This window comes from Nanorana parkeri, unplaced genomic scaffold, assembly GCF_000935625.1.
Source record: "Nanorana parkeri isolate BGI_ZX_2015 unplaced genomic scaffold, ASM93562v1 scaffold528, whole genome shotgun sequence".
NCBI lineage: Eukaryota > Metazoa > Chordata > Amphibia > Anura > Dicroglossidae > Nanorana > Nanorana parkeri.
In genome coordinates this window covers 292,165-313,146 of record NW_017306796.1, presented here as the reverse complement: position 1 = coordinate 313,146, position 20,982 = coordinate 292,165, and the positions used below count along the sequence as shown (strand labels likewise).

The 20,982-nt window shown below is 40.7% G+C and overlaps 1 protein-coding gene across 1 annotated transcript in view; it reads right to left on the bottom strand.

The window, feature by feature from the left end:
- Positions 1 to 910: 910 nt before the first annotated feature.
- Positions 911 to 20,982, bottom strand: part of LOC108791126 (leucine-rich repeat and fibronectin type III domain-containing protein 1-like protein) — a 91,713-nt gene continuing 71,641 nt past the window's right edge. The window contains exon 3 of the mRNA XM_018561510.1: positions 911 to 1,714. Within this exon, the coding sequence (XP_018417012.1) occupies positions 1,195 to 1,714 (520 nt within the window). The 3' untranslated portion in view covers positions 911 to 1,194. The remainder of the gene's footprint in view (positions 1,715 to 20,982) is intronic.

Below are 20,982 nucleotides of genomic sequence, written 5' to 3'. Positions count from 1 at the left end.
TACTCACCCTGATGACCTGCGTACAAATATCTTCTAATTTCCAGGGTTGACTTCCTAGTTGGTACAACAATCTCACCAAGCCACATATGATCAAAGACCAAAAGGCACATGCTTGCTTTTTTATCAGTGCTTATACATACTATGTTTAGGGATAGATCCTGAAAATGCTTCTACCCTAAAACATGTAGTAAGTGTACAAGCTTCAATGCAGATTCAACTATCTGCTAGTACAGGGTCTGTTTGTCATTTTTAAGTGCCTGCAGGTACTGAAGCTCAGAGACTGACATTGAGGCTAGCCACATATTGTTAAATGTCTCTTGTTCATTGGATTCCACCATCCAAGCTAAACAGTTTGGAGAGAGGAATCCCTGATGCCGGCTATTATGTTCATCAGCCACTGCTTCTGTGCCTACTAAATACCCAAACAGTGCCAATAACTGATTTGATGCAGGCACTGTTTGGCCAAATAATTTTCCACTCTGCCTTTTCACAAACTTTGATTGAGAAGTCAACATCTGTAGAACAGAGTGGTGCCGGCAGAGCCCACCCGTAGCTTGAATTTCATCCTATGCTCCCGAATTGTCTGAAATTTGAGCTGTGGGTGTCTTAGCTTAAGACTCTACAAAAGGATAATCAACAGCCAGTGGCCCACTCCGATGCTCAACTGTTAACTGTAACTTGAGGTAGACCTTGGACTGGACACTTGTATGTTGGACTAGTGAAGAAAATGTGAGAACAAGGTCAGAATTGGCATCCGTAATTGTGCTAAGATGATCTGTGGGCCTAAAGAGGGAAAGTAGTCAAAATTCTTTACAGAAAGATCACACGTGCTAAATAAACTTTCATGAGGTTAGTTCAGGCCATTCAAATATAAAAAATCAAAAGAAACATTTATTATCCTTCCTTTAAGTGTTGTTGTTTAAAACCAATTATTTCTAGCTAGCCAGTTTTTGTCACACACTTTATATTTAATAATATTGAACCAAAAAATAGTTAAGAATGCAGTAAACATTTTTACAGATTAAAAAAATAGCTTTTTGTTGTAACCATCTGATCTTAAAAATAGACAATAGGCATGAAGCCGAAAAGACGACTCCTTGCATGAAAATGTCCTTAACAGTACCACAATGACCAGTTCTCAGTGGATTGTCCCTTTTTAAAAGAGGTGCATAAGTTTGTGGTATTGGTATTTTGCTAGTGAGAGAGAATGTCATTTGTTATAAAGGTAGTGTCAGTTACAGTCACTTTTTCACCATCTGGGGTGAGGTCAACTATGGTTTTGCTTTTCATGGATGTTCCCGAAATGTCCTGCATAATGCTGTCTCTCCTTTCATTGAGTTTTGAAGACGAACGTCCAATTGTACCGCTCTGACTACCATTGGTTTGAGAGCACACATTGGTGACCTTGGCTGGTTTGGATTTGGGGTGGTTATTGTAGACTTTGTATTTCATGAGTAGAATAAAAATGAAGACGAGGACAGAGGCCACAATGATACCACCGATGATAATGATCATTGTTCCACCGAGAAACTGAGCATGGAGGGATCGACACTGCTTATACTCCTGTTCCGTTGTAAACTGTACACAGCCTATCACCCGAGTTGCAGTCAAAGCGGTTGTGCCATCGTCGTATACGGCCAGGACACACAAGTCATAGTTACGAGAGGACACCAGGTCACTTAGGAAAAACGATTTGCTGGATGATGGAATCATTCTGTTAAGAGAATACAGGTGGAAATTAGAAAAATCAGACATTTTAATAAAACCCTCATTCATTAAAGATGTGGACTTGTATTCACTTTTAAACCATGCACCTTAACGAACAGTAAGCCCTTTGACCTGAAGTAAATTACAGGGCTTGGGCTACCAAAATACAGCAGGTCTCAGATCTTTCTCCTGGAAGATGGATACACAGATATTTTCTCAGGAAAGTCTACATTTTGCTCCATTAGTTTAATAGTTTATAACTTAATAAGTTAAATGAAAAAAAGGTTTTCATTAAAGGAGTTGTAAAGTCCCAGCATATCCTCTCCTGTTATAACATCAGCATTGTAATAGAAATACATACTAGAGATGTTTTTGATAATGCAGTCAAAGCTTACGTGAAAAAATCCCTTTTAAGTAGTGAGTGCTGCCACTGTCTGCCCATCGCTTTCAACAACTTCCTGGATTACAAGTTTGCTTTGTGTCTCTTTCCCTGTTGCTTGATGTGATGCAATCTCCATTTCTCAAAATTACATATCCCATCATGCATTGCTTCCAAAAAGCAATGATAGTGTTACATTGCCAAACGTTGAGTTGCAGTTCAGAAGGCAGGCAGTGTGAGTTTTGACACAAGGAAGTCAATGCTCATAGGGCTGAGTGACATTGTGTGTAAACTGCATTGAGGAATTTCATCCTATGGGCATCTTCAATAAGTTTACAAATGTCTAGATCGATATGCTCATTAGGTGTGGGATGGAAATGGAATATATAGAAATAGATATTTTTATTTTGTTTTTGACCATAGATACTCTTTATTGGTATTTGGATATTTTCTTCTGTGGTAAAAACCGGAATAAAGACTGACAAATCACAGCATTGGTGCTTCTTTACTCTTAGTCTTAAAAGAGAACTATGGGGTAAGTGTTTGTTTTTCCCCATAGTTCTCTTTAGGGTCACGGGAGGACATATACTAACCTCCTCCCTATCTAGAGGCAGAGCTGGCTGTGCCCGCCCCCTCCCCTGTTTGTTCTTCCACTCAGTGCTAGAGGATCGGAGAGGGGAGGGGGGAATCCCTGCGGTGAGCGGTGACCGACAGTCACACCTCTCTGCAGGGAGATAATCGGAAAGTGAGTGAATCGGCTGCATGTTTCTGCTCATTTCCTGATCGATAGAGCCGACCTGTGACAGCTTTTTTTTGTCACAGGTCGGCTCTAACTATGAGGATGAGTGGAATCACTCGCCTCTTAGTTCTCCTTAACTCTATTTGTGCTACTTCCCATCCTTTGGCAAACCTTTGCGTAACCAACAGCTTGGCATTAACACCCTTCCCATCTGCATACAATTACCTTTCCTTCACTCCCTGGCACTTTGTTCAGCCCTGGAAACTGAAATAAATATTTGGTACTTCACGGTATAAGGGAGGGTGTCATAAGACAGTACTGGCTGTCAAACTGGATTTCGTGGCTCAGTGTGAGCTAGGACTCCAGTGACAATTAGCTTATGCATGGCTTTACTTTTGCTCCCAATTTTGTTTTCAATCCTCCTTTTTTTTTTTTTTTCTAGCTCTATTTTAGTGGTCATTGCTCAAACATGGACCTCTGATTTCTTGGGTTTCCTCTAGGGTTGGAGTTGCAGTACATCATGAAAACATTTCATTTTTTTCACACACTATTTACCATATTTTGCTGCAGTTTGGATTTGATTTTTATTACAAGGAACAAACCATATAGAGAGAACCTATAATTCCAGTGCTAATATAGACAAGCCAGAGGGAAATGGGACCGTCATTTTGCAGTTATAGTATTCTGCTGTTAGAATTCAAATAAGGATTAAATAGGGATGAAAACTGAAGAGGAACCCACTTGCACATACCCTCATCGCTATCTTCTGCCAAGCAGATAAAATGTTTCAAGATTGTATTGTCACATGAATACAGGGAGGCGTCAGCATGTCCTGCAGTCTCCAAACAAAAGCCTTCTGCTTTTGGTCACATGACTTGGCAGGCTGAAATCTAATTGTTGAAATACTGTGCTAGAGAAATCTGTAAAATACTGGATTGCAATTACACTTTCTATAGACAAACACTGTGCCTAGCAAGACGAGAATGCTTGTGTCTTCCTCTACTGTGCACCAATAGAAGCTTCATCCTGCTGTTTTCGAAGAAGCTTTTGTTCATCAGTGTGTTTATATTGTGTAAGGCATTTGTGTTTAGAGCATTTTCTCATTTATTGCATTGTTTTGTTTGTTTTAATTACATACACCCATTACATTGGAAAAGCTAGGAAATTAAGCTGTAGTTGTGAAAATAGGTGCCGCCATCATCTAACTGCCCCCCCCAGGAGCCCCCTGAATCGGTATGCAGATCACAATCCTACACCTTCCAAAGTCAGTCACAACACAATATATTCTTCAGTGCAATATTTTAGGCAAAGACAGGCACCTTTTTATTGTATTATGTCTTGCAGTGGGGGCATGCTGTAAAAGCTACTGTATCCCTGTTTTTTGTATACAACCCTTGTGGTTGAAATCCTCCACAACGTGTGTCACAACTGCACTGTGCAGAGCCAGACATACAAATGCACAATTAGGCTAGAGCAAGATTTCCTAGTGGACACAGGCTTGTGTCCATAGGCAGCAGAGTTAGAGGCAACTTTTTGCTCACAATCATCAGTAATGATTTTTTTTTTTTTTTACTCATCAGAAAGAATTATAACTCTTCCAATATTAACATCTACTATACTGGAAACCGGGGGCGGGCTGGGCAGGGGGGCAATTGCCCCCTGGGCCTCCCTGATGCACTGCAGACTGGGCCTATGCTGCAGCTGCATTCTGTTCCCCAGGCTGTGTGGAGGCTCCAGGGCTGTCAGGCATGTGGCAGTGGCACATTCTTCCTCACAGCAGTTGCAGAAGTTTGTCGTCCTGCCTTGTACAGTGTGGGCTCTGCCGGAGGCGGGGTGTCGTGCCAGGGCTGAGGTGCTGGCTTTGGCAGAACATGGGATTCCTACAAGAATGGATTTGGAAATATTGCTTGTGATGGCTGAAAAGGAAACTGTGACATGCCAGGTATGCTTCATTTATACACATTCAGATTTTTTACCAATTTTAATTCCTTCTGCACCCTAATATAGAGACAGCACATATACATTCTAAGGCAAGTATGGTCAGAAGAAATATAAACCTTTACTATTTTTTGGACTTTGGTACCAGAATGCAGACGCAATGCAAACAGAACATACCTCTGTGGGAATAGAATTAAGAACAGACAGAGTTGGCGAGAAGGTAGCAGGGGCATAGCTTGGGGAGGGCCATGGGGGCACCTCCACTCTGTAGTGTGCACTTGTGGTATGCACCACCACCCCCATACATGACAGACCGGAGTGGGGCTGCGGGGTGTAAGTAGCTTGCCTAGGGCACTAAACACTCTAGGGCCCTATTTGTGGCTGTCCAGCGCAGCGTAGGTGGATTTGAGGGTCTGGAAGTGGGGTCAGGTGATGGAGGTGGGAGGGTTGTGGGGGCCTATCAGCAGAATCTTGTTTAGTTCCGAATTAACATTAAAGTTGGCCCTGCTGATGCCTGGCAAAAAGGCTGCACCACACCCCCAAAATTGAACACGCGGTACTGCAGAGTACAAGCAGTGCCGCATATATGTGATAAATACATGAAAATGGCAGGCAGGGAACAGGGAGAGGGGCAGAGTCGCTGTACCATGGTCGCCTGTTGTAAACCAGGTTAGGACCAGTAAAAGAAAAAATGTTAAGGGAGGTAGTCCAAGATGTTGGGCTCCAATGATAGAAATGCAGCCCTGTGTATTAACTTGAAATAAAATATTCTAAATAATGAAGCAGGTAAAATGTAACTCGTGCCAATAATTACTGGGTCCTCTTTCCTACCCTTCTGTTCTGCAGTACATAATTCGCTGCAAACCCACAGGAGCCTCCTTAACCATCTCCTACTCTCTTTTCCACCTAGTCACAAGTACCTCCTGTATAAAGCGCAGTGTCCTTGATGCCACACCTGTAATGGTATAAATAGATTATAGCCGATTGTATTCCTTGTTCTCTTGGATTGAAGGACACATTTTTCCGGATGTTTTGGTGGTGTTCATTCTCTTCACATGCTGTTCTGATAATACTCTCTGCATCTGTCCCTCGTACGGGGATACATTCCTCATTGTTCACCTACAATGACTTCATATGATTGGATAGAGGAATTAATCATCTCCGTACAAACTTCTAATATATCTCTGTGTTTAATTTGCTTTATACTTGGGTTATCAGGAGAATTTAACACCTTATGTAATAACTGGGAACAATATAAACACTGAGAGGTTCATTTACACAGGCTGCTGTTCAGATTAGATTAATTGTCCTTTATTAAAGCTGATAAATGTCACTGCACGCTAGGGCCTTAATAGATGCACTCTTCAAGGGGAACTCCAGCAAAAAGTTTGTTTCTTTACAAATTCAAGACAAAGCAACAGGTTCACTTAGAGACCAGAGAATTAGATAAGCACCAGTGAGCTGGTAGTTCACCGGCACTTTTTGCCTCAAGTCTCTACCTTTTTGTATATCCTTGAAGCTTGGGGGAAAGAGCCTGTGTGTGCATTGCATTTCTGAAGCACCGATCATGGGTGCAGTGCTCTGCATGCTCCATTGCAAAAAGTAATACATGCCTATTGATTATGAGATAAATGTTGCTGCATTTACTAGGTTTTAGGTGCACTGTGCCTTTAAAACTGGACTTTTGTTGTGATCTTTGATGAATTACTTCACATTGCATGAAGCTACAGAGGTCAGGGATGGCTATTTTTAAAGATTGAATGGCTTGTTATGAATATGTAATGTTTAACAAATGATTCAGTTTTTAAATTACATTCAAGCTGCCACTGCAGCCATTTCATTAAAATGATAGTTGTCTGGACTCAAGTGACTCAAAGTAATGAAAATATGAGGATCCAAAGTGCCAAGGATTAAGAAAAATACAATATGCCCACATCTCTCAGCAACAAAGAAAATGATATATTATGATGTTTTATATCACATATAGTACATAAGGTTTGGGAATTGGGATTATTAATATCCAATATTTATCTCTTGTCATTCCCCCCACGACAACCTACAACTCAACCTGAAAGTGGACCTAGTATCAGATTTTTTTTCTTCTTGTTAATAGTTTGCTTCCTTAATATTGTGCAATTTTTGTTTTCAAATCTGATCCATACAATCTAGTACACTCAACTCCCAGTTATCGGGTACCCATGGGGATTGGTAGATGCCGGATAACTGTAGTTTCTTGTTGCTGGAGAGTTATTAACTCTGAAGCAACAACCCCCCAACTAAATAAATTTAGTTGCTACAAAATTTGTTAGTGTGCACATATCTATCAAGCAACTGGCCAAAAAAATTTAGGATATATTATGTCCTCGCTTTTTTTTTTCCTGGTTGCTTGAATGCTGGATAATGGGGAGTTTACTGTATACAGAAACCATGACTATTGTACCAGTATTGTCGTAAGCATGCTAAACATGTACTCGAATATATTCACATAGGTAAAAAAATTTAAATATAAAGATCAGAATAAGGAAAAATTTACTTAAATAGCAGCGATACTTTAGAAGAGCAAAAAGGACCCCCCCCCAGCTTTCTCACTACCATGTTTGCCTACACATCATTCAGTCCCTATATAACTTGCTGGATTGGCACTAGATTCCCCCTCATTCATAACTAAATTTATTATGAAACCAGCAGCTGATGCAAGCCAGAGTTAACATTTTGGGTGGGGTCATCCTTTAAGGCCAGCCACACATGGGCAAATCCCTCACTAAGAACAACAGTTGGTACCGAGCTGCCAACACTCATTCACACTGCTGCACTACCGGGGAGTCATTGCGATTTCTGGGGGCTTGAGCCAATGTTCATATTCATTGCATGCATGGTATGGATACAGTTCTTGTTCCGAAGAGAAAAAGGCTTTAAGATTACAATGTTGAGAAATGTGTGATAAGCTTAAAAGTACTATCTCATTCCAGAGCAGCCATTTACATGCCCCAACATAATCAAGTGAACCTTTATTCCATAGCATTGGCAAACTATCATTGCAGTCCACCAAAGTCGCCCTGCTGGTCGGGCAATAAAATTGTTGCGCTAAATGTTTGAACTTATTTTCAAGGACAGAATTATCTCTAAAGTGGACCTCCTCCAGTGTGTCTATTGTTGGTCCCTATAAATAAATGGAGAGTCTGGGACTTGTCCACTGATGTATCTCTTGCAGACTCTGCCATTAATGTGCAGTAGAGCTCCTGGAAGCGTTACTCTTACTATGCGCTGTTAAGTGCTCTCAGAAGGTTAAGGCAGCATCTCTGGGGGTACGGCAGGAATTTAATTCCTCACCATCACTGCTACCCACTCACCACTCACAGAACCCATTCACCTTTTGTATTCTTGAAGGCTTTTGGGACAAAGTCTTAGATTGTTCATTTTTCCTTCCCTATTGTCTGATGAATGCTTCTTTCACGGACGCCCTGTCTTAATCCACCTTTAGCGCACAATGTGTAAATTAGGACCCCGCTGAGCAATTTCTCCTATTCTTTCACTAGACAAGGTTTTTTTTTTTTTCTACCCTAAAGTTCATTTGATGTTTGTCGCAAGAACACTGTTGACTTCAAAGTATTTTTTATTCTTTCTTTTTACTTCTGTAGTAAGAAAAATGCTTTTTTCTTTCCTCCACAAAATTGTATAACCAAGTGTTTAACAAGGATGTGTGTATTTTGTCTGCATCTAGATAATGTCGGTATGTAAAAGAAGGCAAACAAATTTATATACCTTTTTGGTACTGCACTTTCTTTTTCATTTGACTGCATAGTCATTAGACAGTGCAGGAAATAACTGCAATCCATTGTGTTTTTGTAGAAGTATACAAAGAGATTGCACCAGATATGCTGTAATTTTTTTGTTCTCCTTATTTTGTAAACCGCATTCTATAAGGACCATGTTACATCAATAATTCACAATCTCTAAGGAGGCTAATAAACACAGGGAGTGGAAACACTAGCCCATAAAATGCAGGCCCGTGGGGTCCTTTTTGAGTGTTCTGTGCATAACGTTACAGAGAAAAATCTATAATAGGAGAAGAGCTTGGTCACATGATGACTTTGCCAGGTCACGTGACCAGGCTCTCCGCCTCTCAGCATGTTATCTCCACACATTTATTAAAATCTAAGAGTCCACAAAAGCAAGCAAAGTGTTGGGCACATTTGCAAAGCACACCGCTGTGCTTTATAAATGTTCTCCTGTACAGAGATAGCAGCGGTAATGCCACTGCTTTATAAATGGGCATTAGGCATCCTATGGTGTCTTTTTATGGACTGCTGAAACCAGTGACATTCTGCAGTGAGGAAGCAATTTCCACTGAAGAGTGGAAGCGGCACCCAAGTTATTGTACCACTGGGCAGGTGGTACAATAACTTGGCTATAGGTGGGCTGGATTGTGAGATGCCCTAATGCGCCATAATCTCCCTGACTCAGTTGACAAACTAACTTGGTGCATGCATGGAGAAAAGGGGACAACCTGTGGCCAGTCTCTTATATTTGCCAGGGTGCCAGAAAGTGTCTATGTGTGAAGAGTGCTCCTAATGGCCTCCAAGTGCTTGCAATCACCAAGAGTTGTGAATGGTCGTTTTTGGTGATTGTGTCCCGTTGGAGAGATTTTCCTCCACTCGCCATTCTGAAAAACAGAACTTTATGTAGAGAAGGGTCAGAAGCTTTGCCAGCTTTTTTATGATTATTACCGTGTCCCTATTGGGTAGTCTCTATTTGTTCTGGTGACTATTGTTACTGGTATTGCTGTGAAGCCCAAAATGTAATGGTTATGAGGAGGTGAAGAGAAATCTTCCAGACCTTTGTCCTTGCAACAGCTGTGTTAGAGGGGATCCCATTTAACTTTGGAGAGATTTCCTCTCCTTTTCTCTTGTGTCTAGAGGCTAGGTTCACACCAGATGCAGTGCGTTCCGGCCCGATTCTGGCCAGAACGCACTGCATTGCGGCCAGCTCACTATTTTGCGGGGCAGGAGGGGGCGTGCCGGGCCATTGAAGTGAATGGCAACGTAGCCACGCCCTCCGGCACATTCCCTGCGGTCCGATGCGTTGCAATCAAAATGCTGCAAATTTAGATCATCTCTGGACCAGAACAGATTGTTTTCGGACCCAAAATGCATCCTAATGTATTCCAATGCTATTTTAGGCCTCTGTTCACACCAGCGCAGTCTGTTCCAGACCAGACCCTAAAAAGTATAATTTTGTCTGTTTTGGAATGCACTGGAACTGCAGGCAGGTTCACACCATTTTCCAGACCAGCTCTGGACCAGAGCTGGTCCAGAAAATGGTGTGAACCTGCCCTTAAACAAGAACTCCAGGCAAATAAAAAAAAGTTACCCTTGCAGTAGGGCTACCCCCACACTGCAAGGGTTAGGTGCTCATTTTAAAATAGGGTATTAAGTATTACTTACCTGATCCTGGCTCCCTCCAGGCTGCTAGACCGGTCCCTACAGCCTCTTCTCCCCTGGGCTCCGGCGGACTAAGGACTGCTGACATCATCACGTCTTATGCACGTCCATCGATCTGCATTATATGTGAGGATACCGAGGGACATTCCATAGCCGGAGTGGAGGGTGAGAGAGGTAAGCACTGACTGCTGCGGGAGCCAGGATCAGGTTAGTAAAACAGCTTTATTTGAATACCCTTGACAAAATGACCAGTTAGCCCTTGCAGTGCGGGGTTAGCCCTACTGCAATGGTACTTTTTCTTTATTTTTGCCTGGAGTTCTTTTTAAAATAAACTTTAAACAGGAATATGGAAAATGTCTGCAACTATTCACTGATCATTCTTAGAGATTTGCCAATCTACAGCCATCTTATACAGAGAGAATTGACAGTTTGATCTGTTGCAGAAAAGCAAGATAGGAGTTTTAGGCATACTCATTTATTAAAACAAAGCAAGCCTCCCTACAGTACTGCAATCTACGAACAATGTTTTTCATGCGCTCTCTGTACAGCCTCTTTAATTTGCTATCAGATTCCACTAAATCAGAAGATTTTCTATTTTGACACTTAACAAATTGTAGCACCATGAGCTGTCTGCGGCATGTTAATAGCTACAGTTGGAATTTTCCCCATAGCAACATGCAAAGCTTCAGAGCAGGGCCCAGCGGTATCGATCCTGGGATTGCTGGGCCACCTTCCCCCTGAGGCAGATTGCAAAAGCCATTTCTTCGTGCTTTGTGAGACAGTACTTCAATTAACGCACCAATGGACCTATTTTAAGAGGAATTCAGATGATTCTGCAGATGCCTTTATTCTTCTGTAATAGGAACCATATTGGTTTTTCTTTTTGTCAGTTATCAGACAGTTAATTGCAAAATACTCGTTCTTACAAAAAACATAATTACGGGTTTAAATGCCAAATGCTGTCTGCAGGGAGTCTCCTAACTAGCTGCTTACAGGTGTTATTTTACCCTATGAGCAATGGTCCCTCTATAATGTGCACGTAGAAAGCCTAATAGCAGCTTTTTGCTATATAAGCAGGTCATGGGCGCAGCCGCCATTGGAGCTTTTGCCCCACTGGGTAACAGAGCAGCAAGTAAGGCAGCAAACCAGTGATTGCACAGTAACTTCCTGGTTAGCTGGCAGTAGTACACAGTGATCACATGATTACTACTGTCCCTAGCATAGGACATGTGTCCTCTGCCATGGTTTCTGGTCACAATCTTGGGAGATACTATGTCTTATGAACAGAGCTTTCTTGTGATTGCAGTGAGCATCTTGGCCACAGAGGGGATATAGCTCCCCCTGCGTCATTGGAGTGTGCCCACATTGTGGGGAAGAAGAGCTAGGGACAGGAACCCGCCTGCTGAAAAGAATTAGGATTTAGAGTCGAGAGCAGGTTCCAGACAAGGAGGTATTGCACGGCCTTTGGACAGACACCTTGGCAATGGAGTCAGTGGTGGTGGGAAAGTCACTGCCCTAAATAGTGAAGGGTAGATCACCGGTCAGCTGGGTGCAAGAAAGCACCCTTTGCTAGAAGAGCCATACCTCAGGAAATTCAGTCTTTGCGGATGCTTAAAGACGCATGACTCGTATAACCTCCTGTATGTAAGCCCTGCATCATTGTTCTGCATAGTGTTGCCATTATACGTGCCTTGCTCAGAAATTATGAAGGAGAAGAACACTGTGTTGTGACTGCTGATTACTCTTCTATAAGAAGCTTACAGGAGAAGTTGTTATCTGTTCCCCTTGCAACCTCTGCCACATGGTAGCCTCAGCAACAAATGAGTGACAGCCAGCACTCCCATTGTGCTTAGTGTTCAATAAAAAGAGCTGACGGTTACTTTAAATTGTGCATATGTCAACCCTTTTTTAAATTTAGCTTTGGATAAAGTAAGGAAGGGTTCAAACCTCCGTCAGGTTATTTTTTTAACGCTTGAAGTGTCCCTATAGTTCCTGTCAATAAGAAATGAGAAGAAATCTCCTAAATGTGAGAGGAATTCTCCTCTTACACAGCAGTCACCAGAACAGGTTGCCCATCTGGACAACTGACCCTCGTCCCTTGTTATGGTGACGGCTCCCGACATTCAGTCCTGGTGACAAGGGTCATCAAATCAAATATAGGCGTGAATGTCCCCAAAAGGTAAAAAGTCAGCAATAAAAACTTGACAAGGAGTCTTAAGTAAACCCTAGCTAATTAGGGGTTACTTATTGGTCTTGTGCAAGCTGAAGCCCATGTGTACAAAGCCTAGGACTGATTTTTGTAAAAGTAGCCCTGTCAAATGTCACAAGCACTTAAAGTGACATTAAACCCTCAGATTTTATAACATAAAACAATACTGTAATGTGTGCCTTACTGTAATCCATGGTTGTTTCCCTTCTCTTTGCTGCTCTTCCTTTTAAATCTGTATCTCTTCTCATGCTCTGCAGAACTTCTGTTTTGCAGCAGACTGCCTTGTCTCAGGAATGGATATATGGTGTCTGTGTATCGCTTTGTATATGCTTGTAACCTGAGCCAGCACTACAGGAAGAGGCCATGAGCTGAAAAGGGAAGTTCTCCCCAAGCATGAGAAGACATGAGGATTTAAAAGGAAGAGCAGCAAAGAGAAGGGAAACTACCATGGATTACAGTAAGGCACACATTACAGTATTGTTTTATGTTAAAAAATCTGAGGGTTTAATGTCACTTTAAGGATAGCCGTGGACAGGACAATCTTTAACTAAACAATGAGATACTGATGATCATACAAATGCGAATGCTTTTCCTGTAAATCGTTCATTAAAATTGTATGTGCTATAGCGTACTTTTACAGAATAATTTTTTTTTACAGCTGTCACAGCAATTCTGCTGCCTACTACCCTGTGCGCTCGTTCACATTAATAGCATGTCTTGTTAACAACCATCTGTCACATCGTAAAATTAGTCCCTTCAATGCCTGTCTTTATCGGTCATTTTCATTTTTGGACATAACCAGAACCAATCTTAGCCGGAGTTTGATTGGAAAAATGAAAAAGCATAAATTCACTTTTTCTCCATGCGAATGTGTTAAGGGTCCAAGTGAAATCGCAACTAGAATACAATTCGCTGCTGTGGGCAACATTTTGCTGAATACATTTTGTGCCTATGACTAAAGTGAACCTGTAATTTGCCTATTTAAAAGTGAGGTAACAGGTACACTTTACTGTAGTACCTCAAGAAGTATTAAAGCGGACCTTTACACACTTTGACAAAAAATCACATCAGCATACAGCTTTGCATGCTGATATGAAATCTGACATCCATTAGCTAAACAAACATATTTTTCTTTTACTTACAATTTGTTTTTCTACTTTGGCACAAATGATGTAAGTACCCAAGCATTGCATCCTGGGAAGGTTACATCAGCAGAGCATTGCTGGGAAATCTAATCTGTAATCTCATGATATCTCAGGGAAAGGTATTTTCCTCCCATGAGATGATTGCATGGTCACATGTCCTAGTCACATGTGCCCGAGTTCCAGGAAGTAAAAGGAGATCTAGTAACCTGCCCTTAGTTAAAATGGCCACTGTCAGAAGACTGTAGAAGAAGAGAAAACTAAGGTATGCAAAAAATAAAAAGCCGGTGTTTTATTGAAAGTTCCAACTCATCGAGTTCTCTGACCGTCTGACTTCCGGTTTCGTTAGAACGAAGTGGTTTGCCCAAGAAAGTTCTTCTGCACAAGCACCTGCGCAGCATTGCCCATACACCTATACCACAGCAATGAAGTAATAAAATGAACTAGGATCACAGTAATCCAGCACGTTATTAATCTCGGGTGCCCCACTCAATATGGCTGCCGCTTGAGTGGGGCAACTCAAATTAGTAACGTGCTGGATTACTGTGATCCTATTTCATTTTAATGCTTCACTGCTGTGGTGTATGGGCAATGCTGCGCAGGCGCTCGTGCAGAAGAACTTTCTTGGGCAAACCACTTAGTTCTAACGAAACCGGAAGTCAGGCGGTCGGAGAACTCGATAAGTTGGAACTTTCGATAAAACACCGGCAATTATCTATAAGAATGTGTTTGTAGATTGCCATTACTAAACATTTCTAAAGGTGCCTTTTGTTGATATTTTGAAGATCTGGGTAAAGTTTCTTTTTGATTGACCATCCCCTTGGTCTACCGTTACCGCCTCCTGAGCTTGAAAAAAGAGCATATACTTCCAGGTCTGGCAGCAATTGTGACACACCCACTGCCTCCCAACAATGCAGGAATTGGTGCTTGAGTAGCCAATCACAAGGTCTGTGCACTGTCATATGGACTTGCTCAACAAATCAAAGCTTGCGCAGGGGTCTTAAGCAGTCTGGTAGTAGATTTAAATGACAGGGTATCACATGAAAACGTTCCTACTGTAACAGAAACCCATTATTTTGCTCAGAATTGCCAAGATGCAGATTTTACATAAAGCTGACTTCCATGCAGCTATGAAAGGCACACAGGAATGGAAATCTGTAAACGTGAATACATACTAAATTGTATATATATATTTTTCTAAACGCAAGTAGGGTAAACCCTTTTAATGTGACCTGGTATCAACCTCTTGCCGTCCATGTACAGCAGAGCTCAGAGAGGGTAATGGAGAAGCAGCACACGCCACCCAGGTTTGTTGCAGTGCAAGGATCTTTTTGCTAGGAGGAGAGAGCAGAGTAAGAGAGATATTTTAAAACTCTGGATTGAATGGAAATAAATACAAATCCTTTTGGCAAGTATACAGCTCACCTATAGTTTATAAATATCTGTATATAGCTGTTCAACTTTAAAATAAACCAGCATATTGGGACTGTTACCTAGAAGAAGGGACAATATTTATACTGCCCCTGACAATAAATTAAGGGCCCATTCACCCTACAGCACACTATCAAGCAGAACACCTAGCCTGCGGTACCACGCACTAGGTGCATTGCCATTCATTTGGATGGCACCTCCTGGTGGCTGTGCATCGCCATGCAGTGCATTGGTGTGCGATGATAAAAAGTAGTGCATGGGCTGCTTTTATTTTGTTACCTGCTGTAGAAGAGTTACAACTGGATTCTGATTGGTTGTAATATGTAATATAGCCCTTTTTTTTTTCCTTTCACAATCTTATGAATTAGCCTCTCTGTATCCCATAAAATCATTATAGAAGGTAAAGGCTTTATGTAAACAGATCAGTTGCCTTAATTAAGTTCATGTTCACGTTTAAGCCTCTTTCAAATTATTCCCAGATATTTTGCAGCATGACTTAATTAGCAAAACACTTTACAAACCAATTTAAACAACCAGTGCATTATGCAGAAATGATTAATTGCAACATCTATTATTCTAAATGATTGTGCACGAATTTACAGGGGCCCCTGGATATTACTATAGATTTGTTTAATTTTATTATGGAGTCTTTCCTGGCATCATCAAAGATTTTGGAAGAATGTCAATAGATTTTCATGCAGCGTCTAATTTAGTTTAAATAGTGAATCTCTGCAGCGGAATGTAATTTAACACATTTCAAGACGCACCTAAACGTAATTCCGTGCTGTTTCGATTTTTTTCGAAATGGTGTTTATATTACGAGGCGCTCAACTACATTTTATGCATCTAAAAGAACTCTGCGTTACATCCTAATTGGCAGGCTAAATCCCATTAATGCCGAAGTTGCTATTTTCAATTATGTGCTTTTATTTATATATGATATGCCACCTTGTATGTTATATAGACATAACACCCAACTTTCTGAGATGAGAAAGAGGCACAATGTATATAGGCAATGGAGACACCCCTGCCATGGCCCCGGTTATGTGCACCATCAAAAATGATTGGTTAAACCTAGAATTGTTTTTTTCCCCATCATTACTTTTCCATTATATTGGCTTTTCAAAATAGCAAACAAGATAATTAGGAGATAAGATGAAGGTTTTGGTGCAGAATAACACTTTTGGTAGTTAAATAGAACCTTTTTATAGATATCTGTACATCAGACCAAAAAGAGGGACAAGTGAGGAGGACATAGGGGTGTGGTTCCAAATGAGGGACAGTCCCTCTAAATAATGGACAGTTGGGAGGTATGTATAGGTACCTTTTTTATATACTGAGTCTGGTAATAATTGTTGCTAGATTTTGAAATGTGTTGATGGGCTTGTATCGATGGCATCAATTTGAGATGCTTCTAAAATGAAACCCTTACCTTTACTCACCTTGCCTGCACTAGGTTCAAATCACATTATTGTGATGTCACTGCTCCCCTAGGTTGCCAACATAGCTAATTTTAGCGCCAGCTGAGGAAGGGCCAAGAGCTGCGAGGGAGCAGAAGTAAGTTGAGTATATGCAACTATGGAGGTGTCCTTTACATACATAGTGTCCTCTTGCCCACCATGGGCAAGATGACTATGTATTTTTAAAGCCTCATTCACACTTTAGTGTGTGTGTTTTTTGCAGGCAATTGTGAAGGTTTGTTTTTTTTTTTTTTAAGCATTTTTAAGATTTTTTTTTTTTTTTTTCAGGCTTGAGCGTTTTTGATTTAGCCAATGGAAAGCTAGTTACTAGGAGGAGGAGACAGTTTTAAAATGCAAAATTGCATCAAAAATGCATGTTTTTCAGCCATTCCCATTGAGGTCTGCGTGGTCAAAAATGTGTAATTCTGTTAAAAAAAGTTAATGTACTTTTTCAAGCTACTAACAACCCAACACTTTGGTGTGAATGGTCTCCACTGAGGTTCTTCATATTCAGCAAATGCAACAAAATGCTTAGATGTGAATAGGGTTCAACAAATGGGGGGGGGTCCATATAATCTACTATTTTTTCAAGCTGCAGTTGGGGTTTAAATATACCTTTTTTAAATAGTCAAAGCTACTGAAATCTAATTTCTATTATTAATCTACAGCTAATATTATGGGCACCCAAAGATCTGATATATATACCATATTTGCAATAATCATATATTGATTAATGGTTACTTATAAACAGTTAGGTCAACATTCAGGAATCATGGTGTCCAAATTAAAGATCCAATTTGTTTCATCTTTAGGAATTTCTTTTGAAGGTTGGACCCCCTTCAGTGTTTCTGCACTCTATCTCACAGAACTTCAAGTCCTTGCAATGTTTTCCAGGAAACTATAAAAAGTGTAATGATATATTATGTGTTTTGAGTCCTTTTCTAATGTAACCAAAATAATAATCAGATAATCTAATGACTAATGATCTATTGCTTTGGCCCACATATTGGAGGTAGGGATGCATCAAAATGCAAATGTAAGACCAAAACTGAAATTAAAAAGTTTGTCAGACCGAAACAGAACATTTGTTTTTGTTTTTTTTAACTTTACTGTTAGGGGCTTTGGGGAGTAATCAGGGGTCTAAACAGACTCCTGATATTTCCCTTTTAAAACTGAAAAAGAGGATTGAGGACACAGAGTCCTAAATCTTTTTTTTTTCTGCAGCCCCTGTTATGAATGAATAGAAAGCCTCTACACTGAGTGCTCCTGTCAATAAATTGAGGAGATTGTATCAGTTACTATGTCCACAATTATGAATGAACAGGTAGTGATGTAGAACACTTCCTGTTCATTCCTAACTGGGGACACAGTAAACTTATTTACAAAAACCCAGCGATCAGTACTGATCACTGAGTGTTTGAGCTCCGCTCTCTATCCTGACTGCTCCGCCTGTCACAGGAGCCGAGCTCCCCTTCCACACCACCTGGCTTGGCCTGACAGCTCTTTCCTCCTGACACTGCACGCTCGGCCTCCTGAACGCTCCTCCGCGCTGGGCGCCAGCAGCTGGATTGGCTCTACGTCTCCTCTGATCCCCGCTGCCTCTGCCGACACAGGGGGGGGCAGCAGCAGTGATCGGAGGGGACACAGACCAAAGCTTGCAGCCGGCACCCAGCAAGAAGGAGAGAAGCTAGTGATGCACTGCATTTTTGGCTGTTTTTGTACTATCGGTATTTTGTCCATTAGTACCATTTTTGGCGGCGGAAATTTTGGTGCATCCCTAACTGGAGGCCACACATGCGTGCCAATAAATGGGTAATGTTCAGGATTTTTGGCAGCTACTAAGACTATGCCACTGGCATTTCTGTCTTACACTAATAAAATACACCCTAGGTATATCTCTTATCCATAGCAGGTGATGGCAACAATCCTCCGGTATAGGACCTATCTTTATCAGGGATGAGCTGTAGAGGTTTGGGTATTGTGTTTTTTTTTACCATTCCCCACAGTTTTGTGGCCGGATATATTTGCCAATTATTAACAGCAAAATCTTTCACAGGTTAGACAGATTACTCACATGTAGTTCAACTTTGTGTGCAGCAGATCTATGCGGCACTCCCCTTCTTCTGGGAACACCTCTTAGTTTCCCTTCCAATTTCTCTCCATTCATTAATTTATCAAGGAAAACCAGTTAAAGTCTAATCAGACTGAACTGTGGTCCTACAGCAACGGGCAGCCAAGTGTAATCTGATACTGTTTATTAGAAATTGGGAGTAATTAATGGCTCCGTTCCATTTAGCTTATGAAAATGGAACAGGAAATAAAAAGGCTTTTATCTTAGTTTCTGAGCAGATGTTGTTTTTTAGCCTGCTTGTAAATTCCTATTTATCACACTTTGATGAGCCGCCAGTTCTCTTAACATGTTAATGCTATTAACAAAGCCAGACGTCCTGTGTATTCCCTGGACGTCATTCATAGATGGTTGGTTCTCTTACCAAGACTTCACAGTTGATCCACAAGAGCTAAAGAGGTTTTCTACTTAACCAGCAGATTTGTTCCATTCCTTTGTGATGAAAAAATAGGGGTTCTAAGTATACATGCTGTCATTTCATATAACTTGAGTCCAATTCTACTCCTTACATTTTTTGTTTGCTTGCATGTTGAGGGGCAGAAACAAATTGCTCAAGCAATTTCAGGAGTATGATTGCAACAAAAAATCTGCGCTTTTGGAAAGTAAACTAAAAGTCAAATAATGATCCTAAAGCTGCTATGAGAGGTGTAAAGTGAAAGTGTAAAGTGTTGTCCCAGCGCTAAAGGTTTGAGATAAATATGAAAATATGTGAATATATATGGATCAAAACATGAGTGACACCCTGTGTGTAAGTCTTCAAAAAAACCTACCAATAATGAATATAAAGTACCATAAAGGACTGAAAAAGTGCTGATGTGCAAACAATCAAAAGGAAAGCTACATTCCTCAATAGGATAAGTGAATAAATGTAACAGGATATCACACTATAAAAATATTAAAACTAAGTATATCGAAGTGAACTATAAAAAATTAAATAACCATTCAATAAAATTATTTCATAAATATGTGAAGAAGTGCAAATTAGCAGTGAAAACAGTGAAGCAAATGTAACAATCAAAATTGTATTGCAAATACAAAGATGAAAAGGATGTAAAAAAATGAAAAAACGGAAAAATGAAAAAAGAAAAAACACAAGTCCTTCCAGAAATTTCAGTCCGTGATGTGAACTAACACAAACTGCACCAAAAAATATATATATACGAAAAAAATAGATAAGTTATATAAAAATCAATATGAGCGTTCTGATGAGAGTTCCACAATTCCTCCTCACCCGATCTGAAGCCCCCCAAACGGTGGTTACTCACCAGATGGTGTATGGACAGCAAGCTCCTCTCAATAGCTGTAATTCCGGTCCCTTAGCTCACTGATATGTGCAGGATTCCCCGGCAATGTGGCGGATAGCCCCAGGTAACCTCGCCCGTCGCGCTGCACCGAGTCCAGTTAAAACCCGGCTCCTTCCGCTCGCCAGTTGCTGTTATATTTATCTCCCCGTCTCGGTGATGATTCAAAAGGGATTTAAGAGAGAGAAACAGCCTCCATAGTGCAGTATAATTACACAAAGTTTTTATTTAGGATGAACAGTTCACATAGAAGTTTTAAAAAGTTTTCCGGCCGGCCAGACCAACAACTAAGAACAGACACACTGCTGAACAGTTCGTGTCAGAAAGATCTGCCCCTTTCCTTTTGATTGTTTGCACATCAGCACTTTTTCAGTCCTTTATGGTACTTTATATTCATTATTGGTAGGTTTTTTTGAAGACTTACACACAGGGTGTCACTCATGTTTTGATCCATATATATTCACATATTTTCATATTTATCTCAAACCTTTAGCGCTGGGACAACACTTTACAATTTCAGGAGTATAGCAGCAGAAACACTTCCCTGATCATTATTCCTCTCACATGCAATACATCGGTGCAACTCTGTGAGTGACTTTTGAAGGGAACCTGGAGGCTTTCACTACTGAGTTAGAGGATCAATATCACTGCCAGCCAGCAGACATCTCCAGAAGGAGGTACCCAATGGCAGCCTCCAAGGTTCTCACAGCAAAGGTTTATTTTGTCCCCTAGAGTGCTAGCCTGTATATACCTCTTCATTACCAGGCCATTTCTCTGTTTTAGCGCCGTGATAGTTTAACTTACTATTAGCCATGTAACACTATCCCCAAATTAATTTTAGACATTTTTTTTGTTTTTATATGGATACCTTTTTTTTTGGTGGTGTTTAATTACTACTGGGTTTGATATATTTTAATAAAAAGGAAAAAATACCGTACATTTACCATTTTTCAAGGATGTTTATAAATGGCACTCCAGAAATACACATCCACCTCCCCGATGTGTTTTTTTACAATACGGTGGTATGGAAGTGGTTAAAGCTTCACAAAATTTCATACTAGCAGTCAAAGGTGTGAGGTCATAAGGCTGCAGATGACCATAACATAA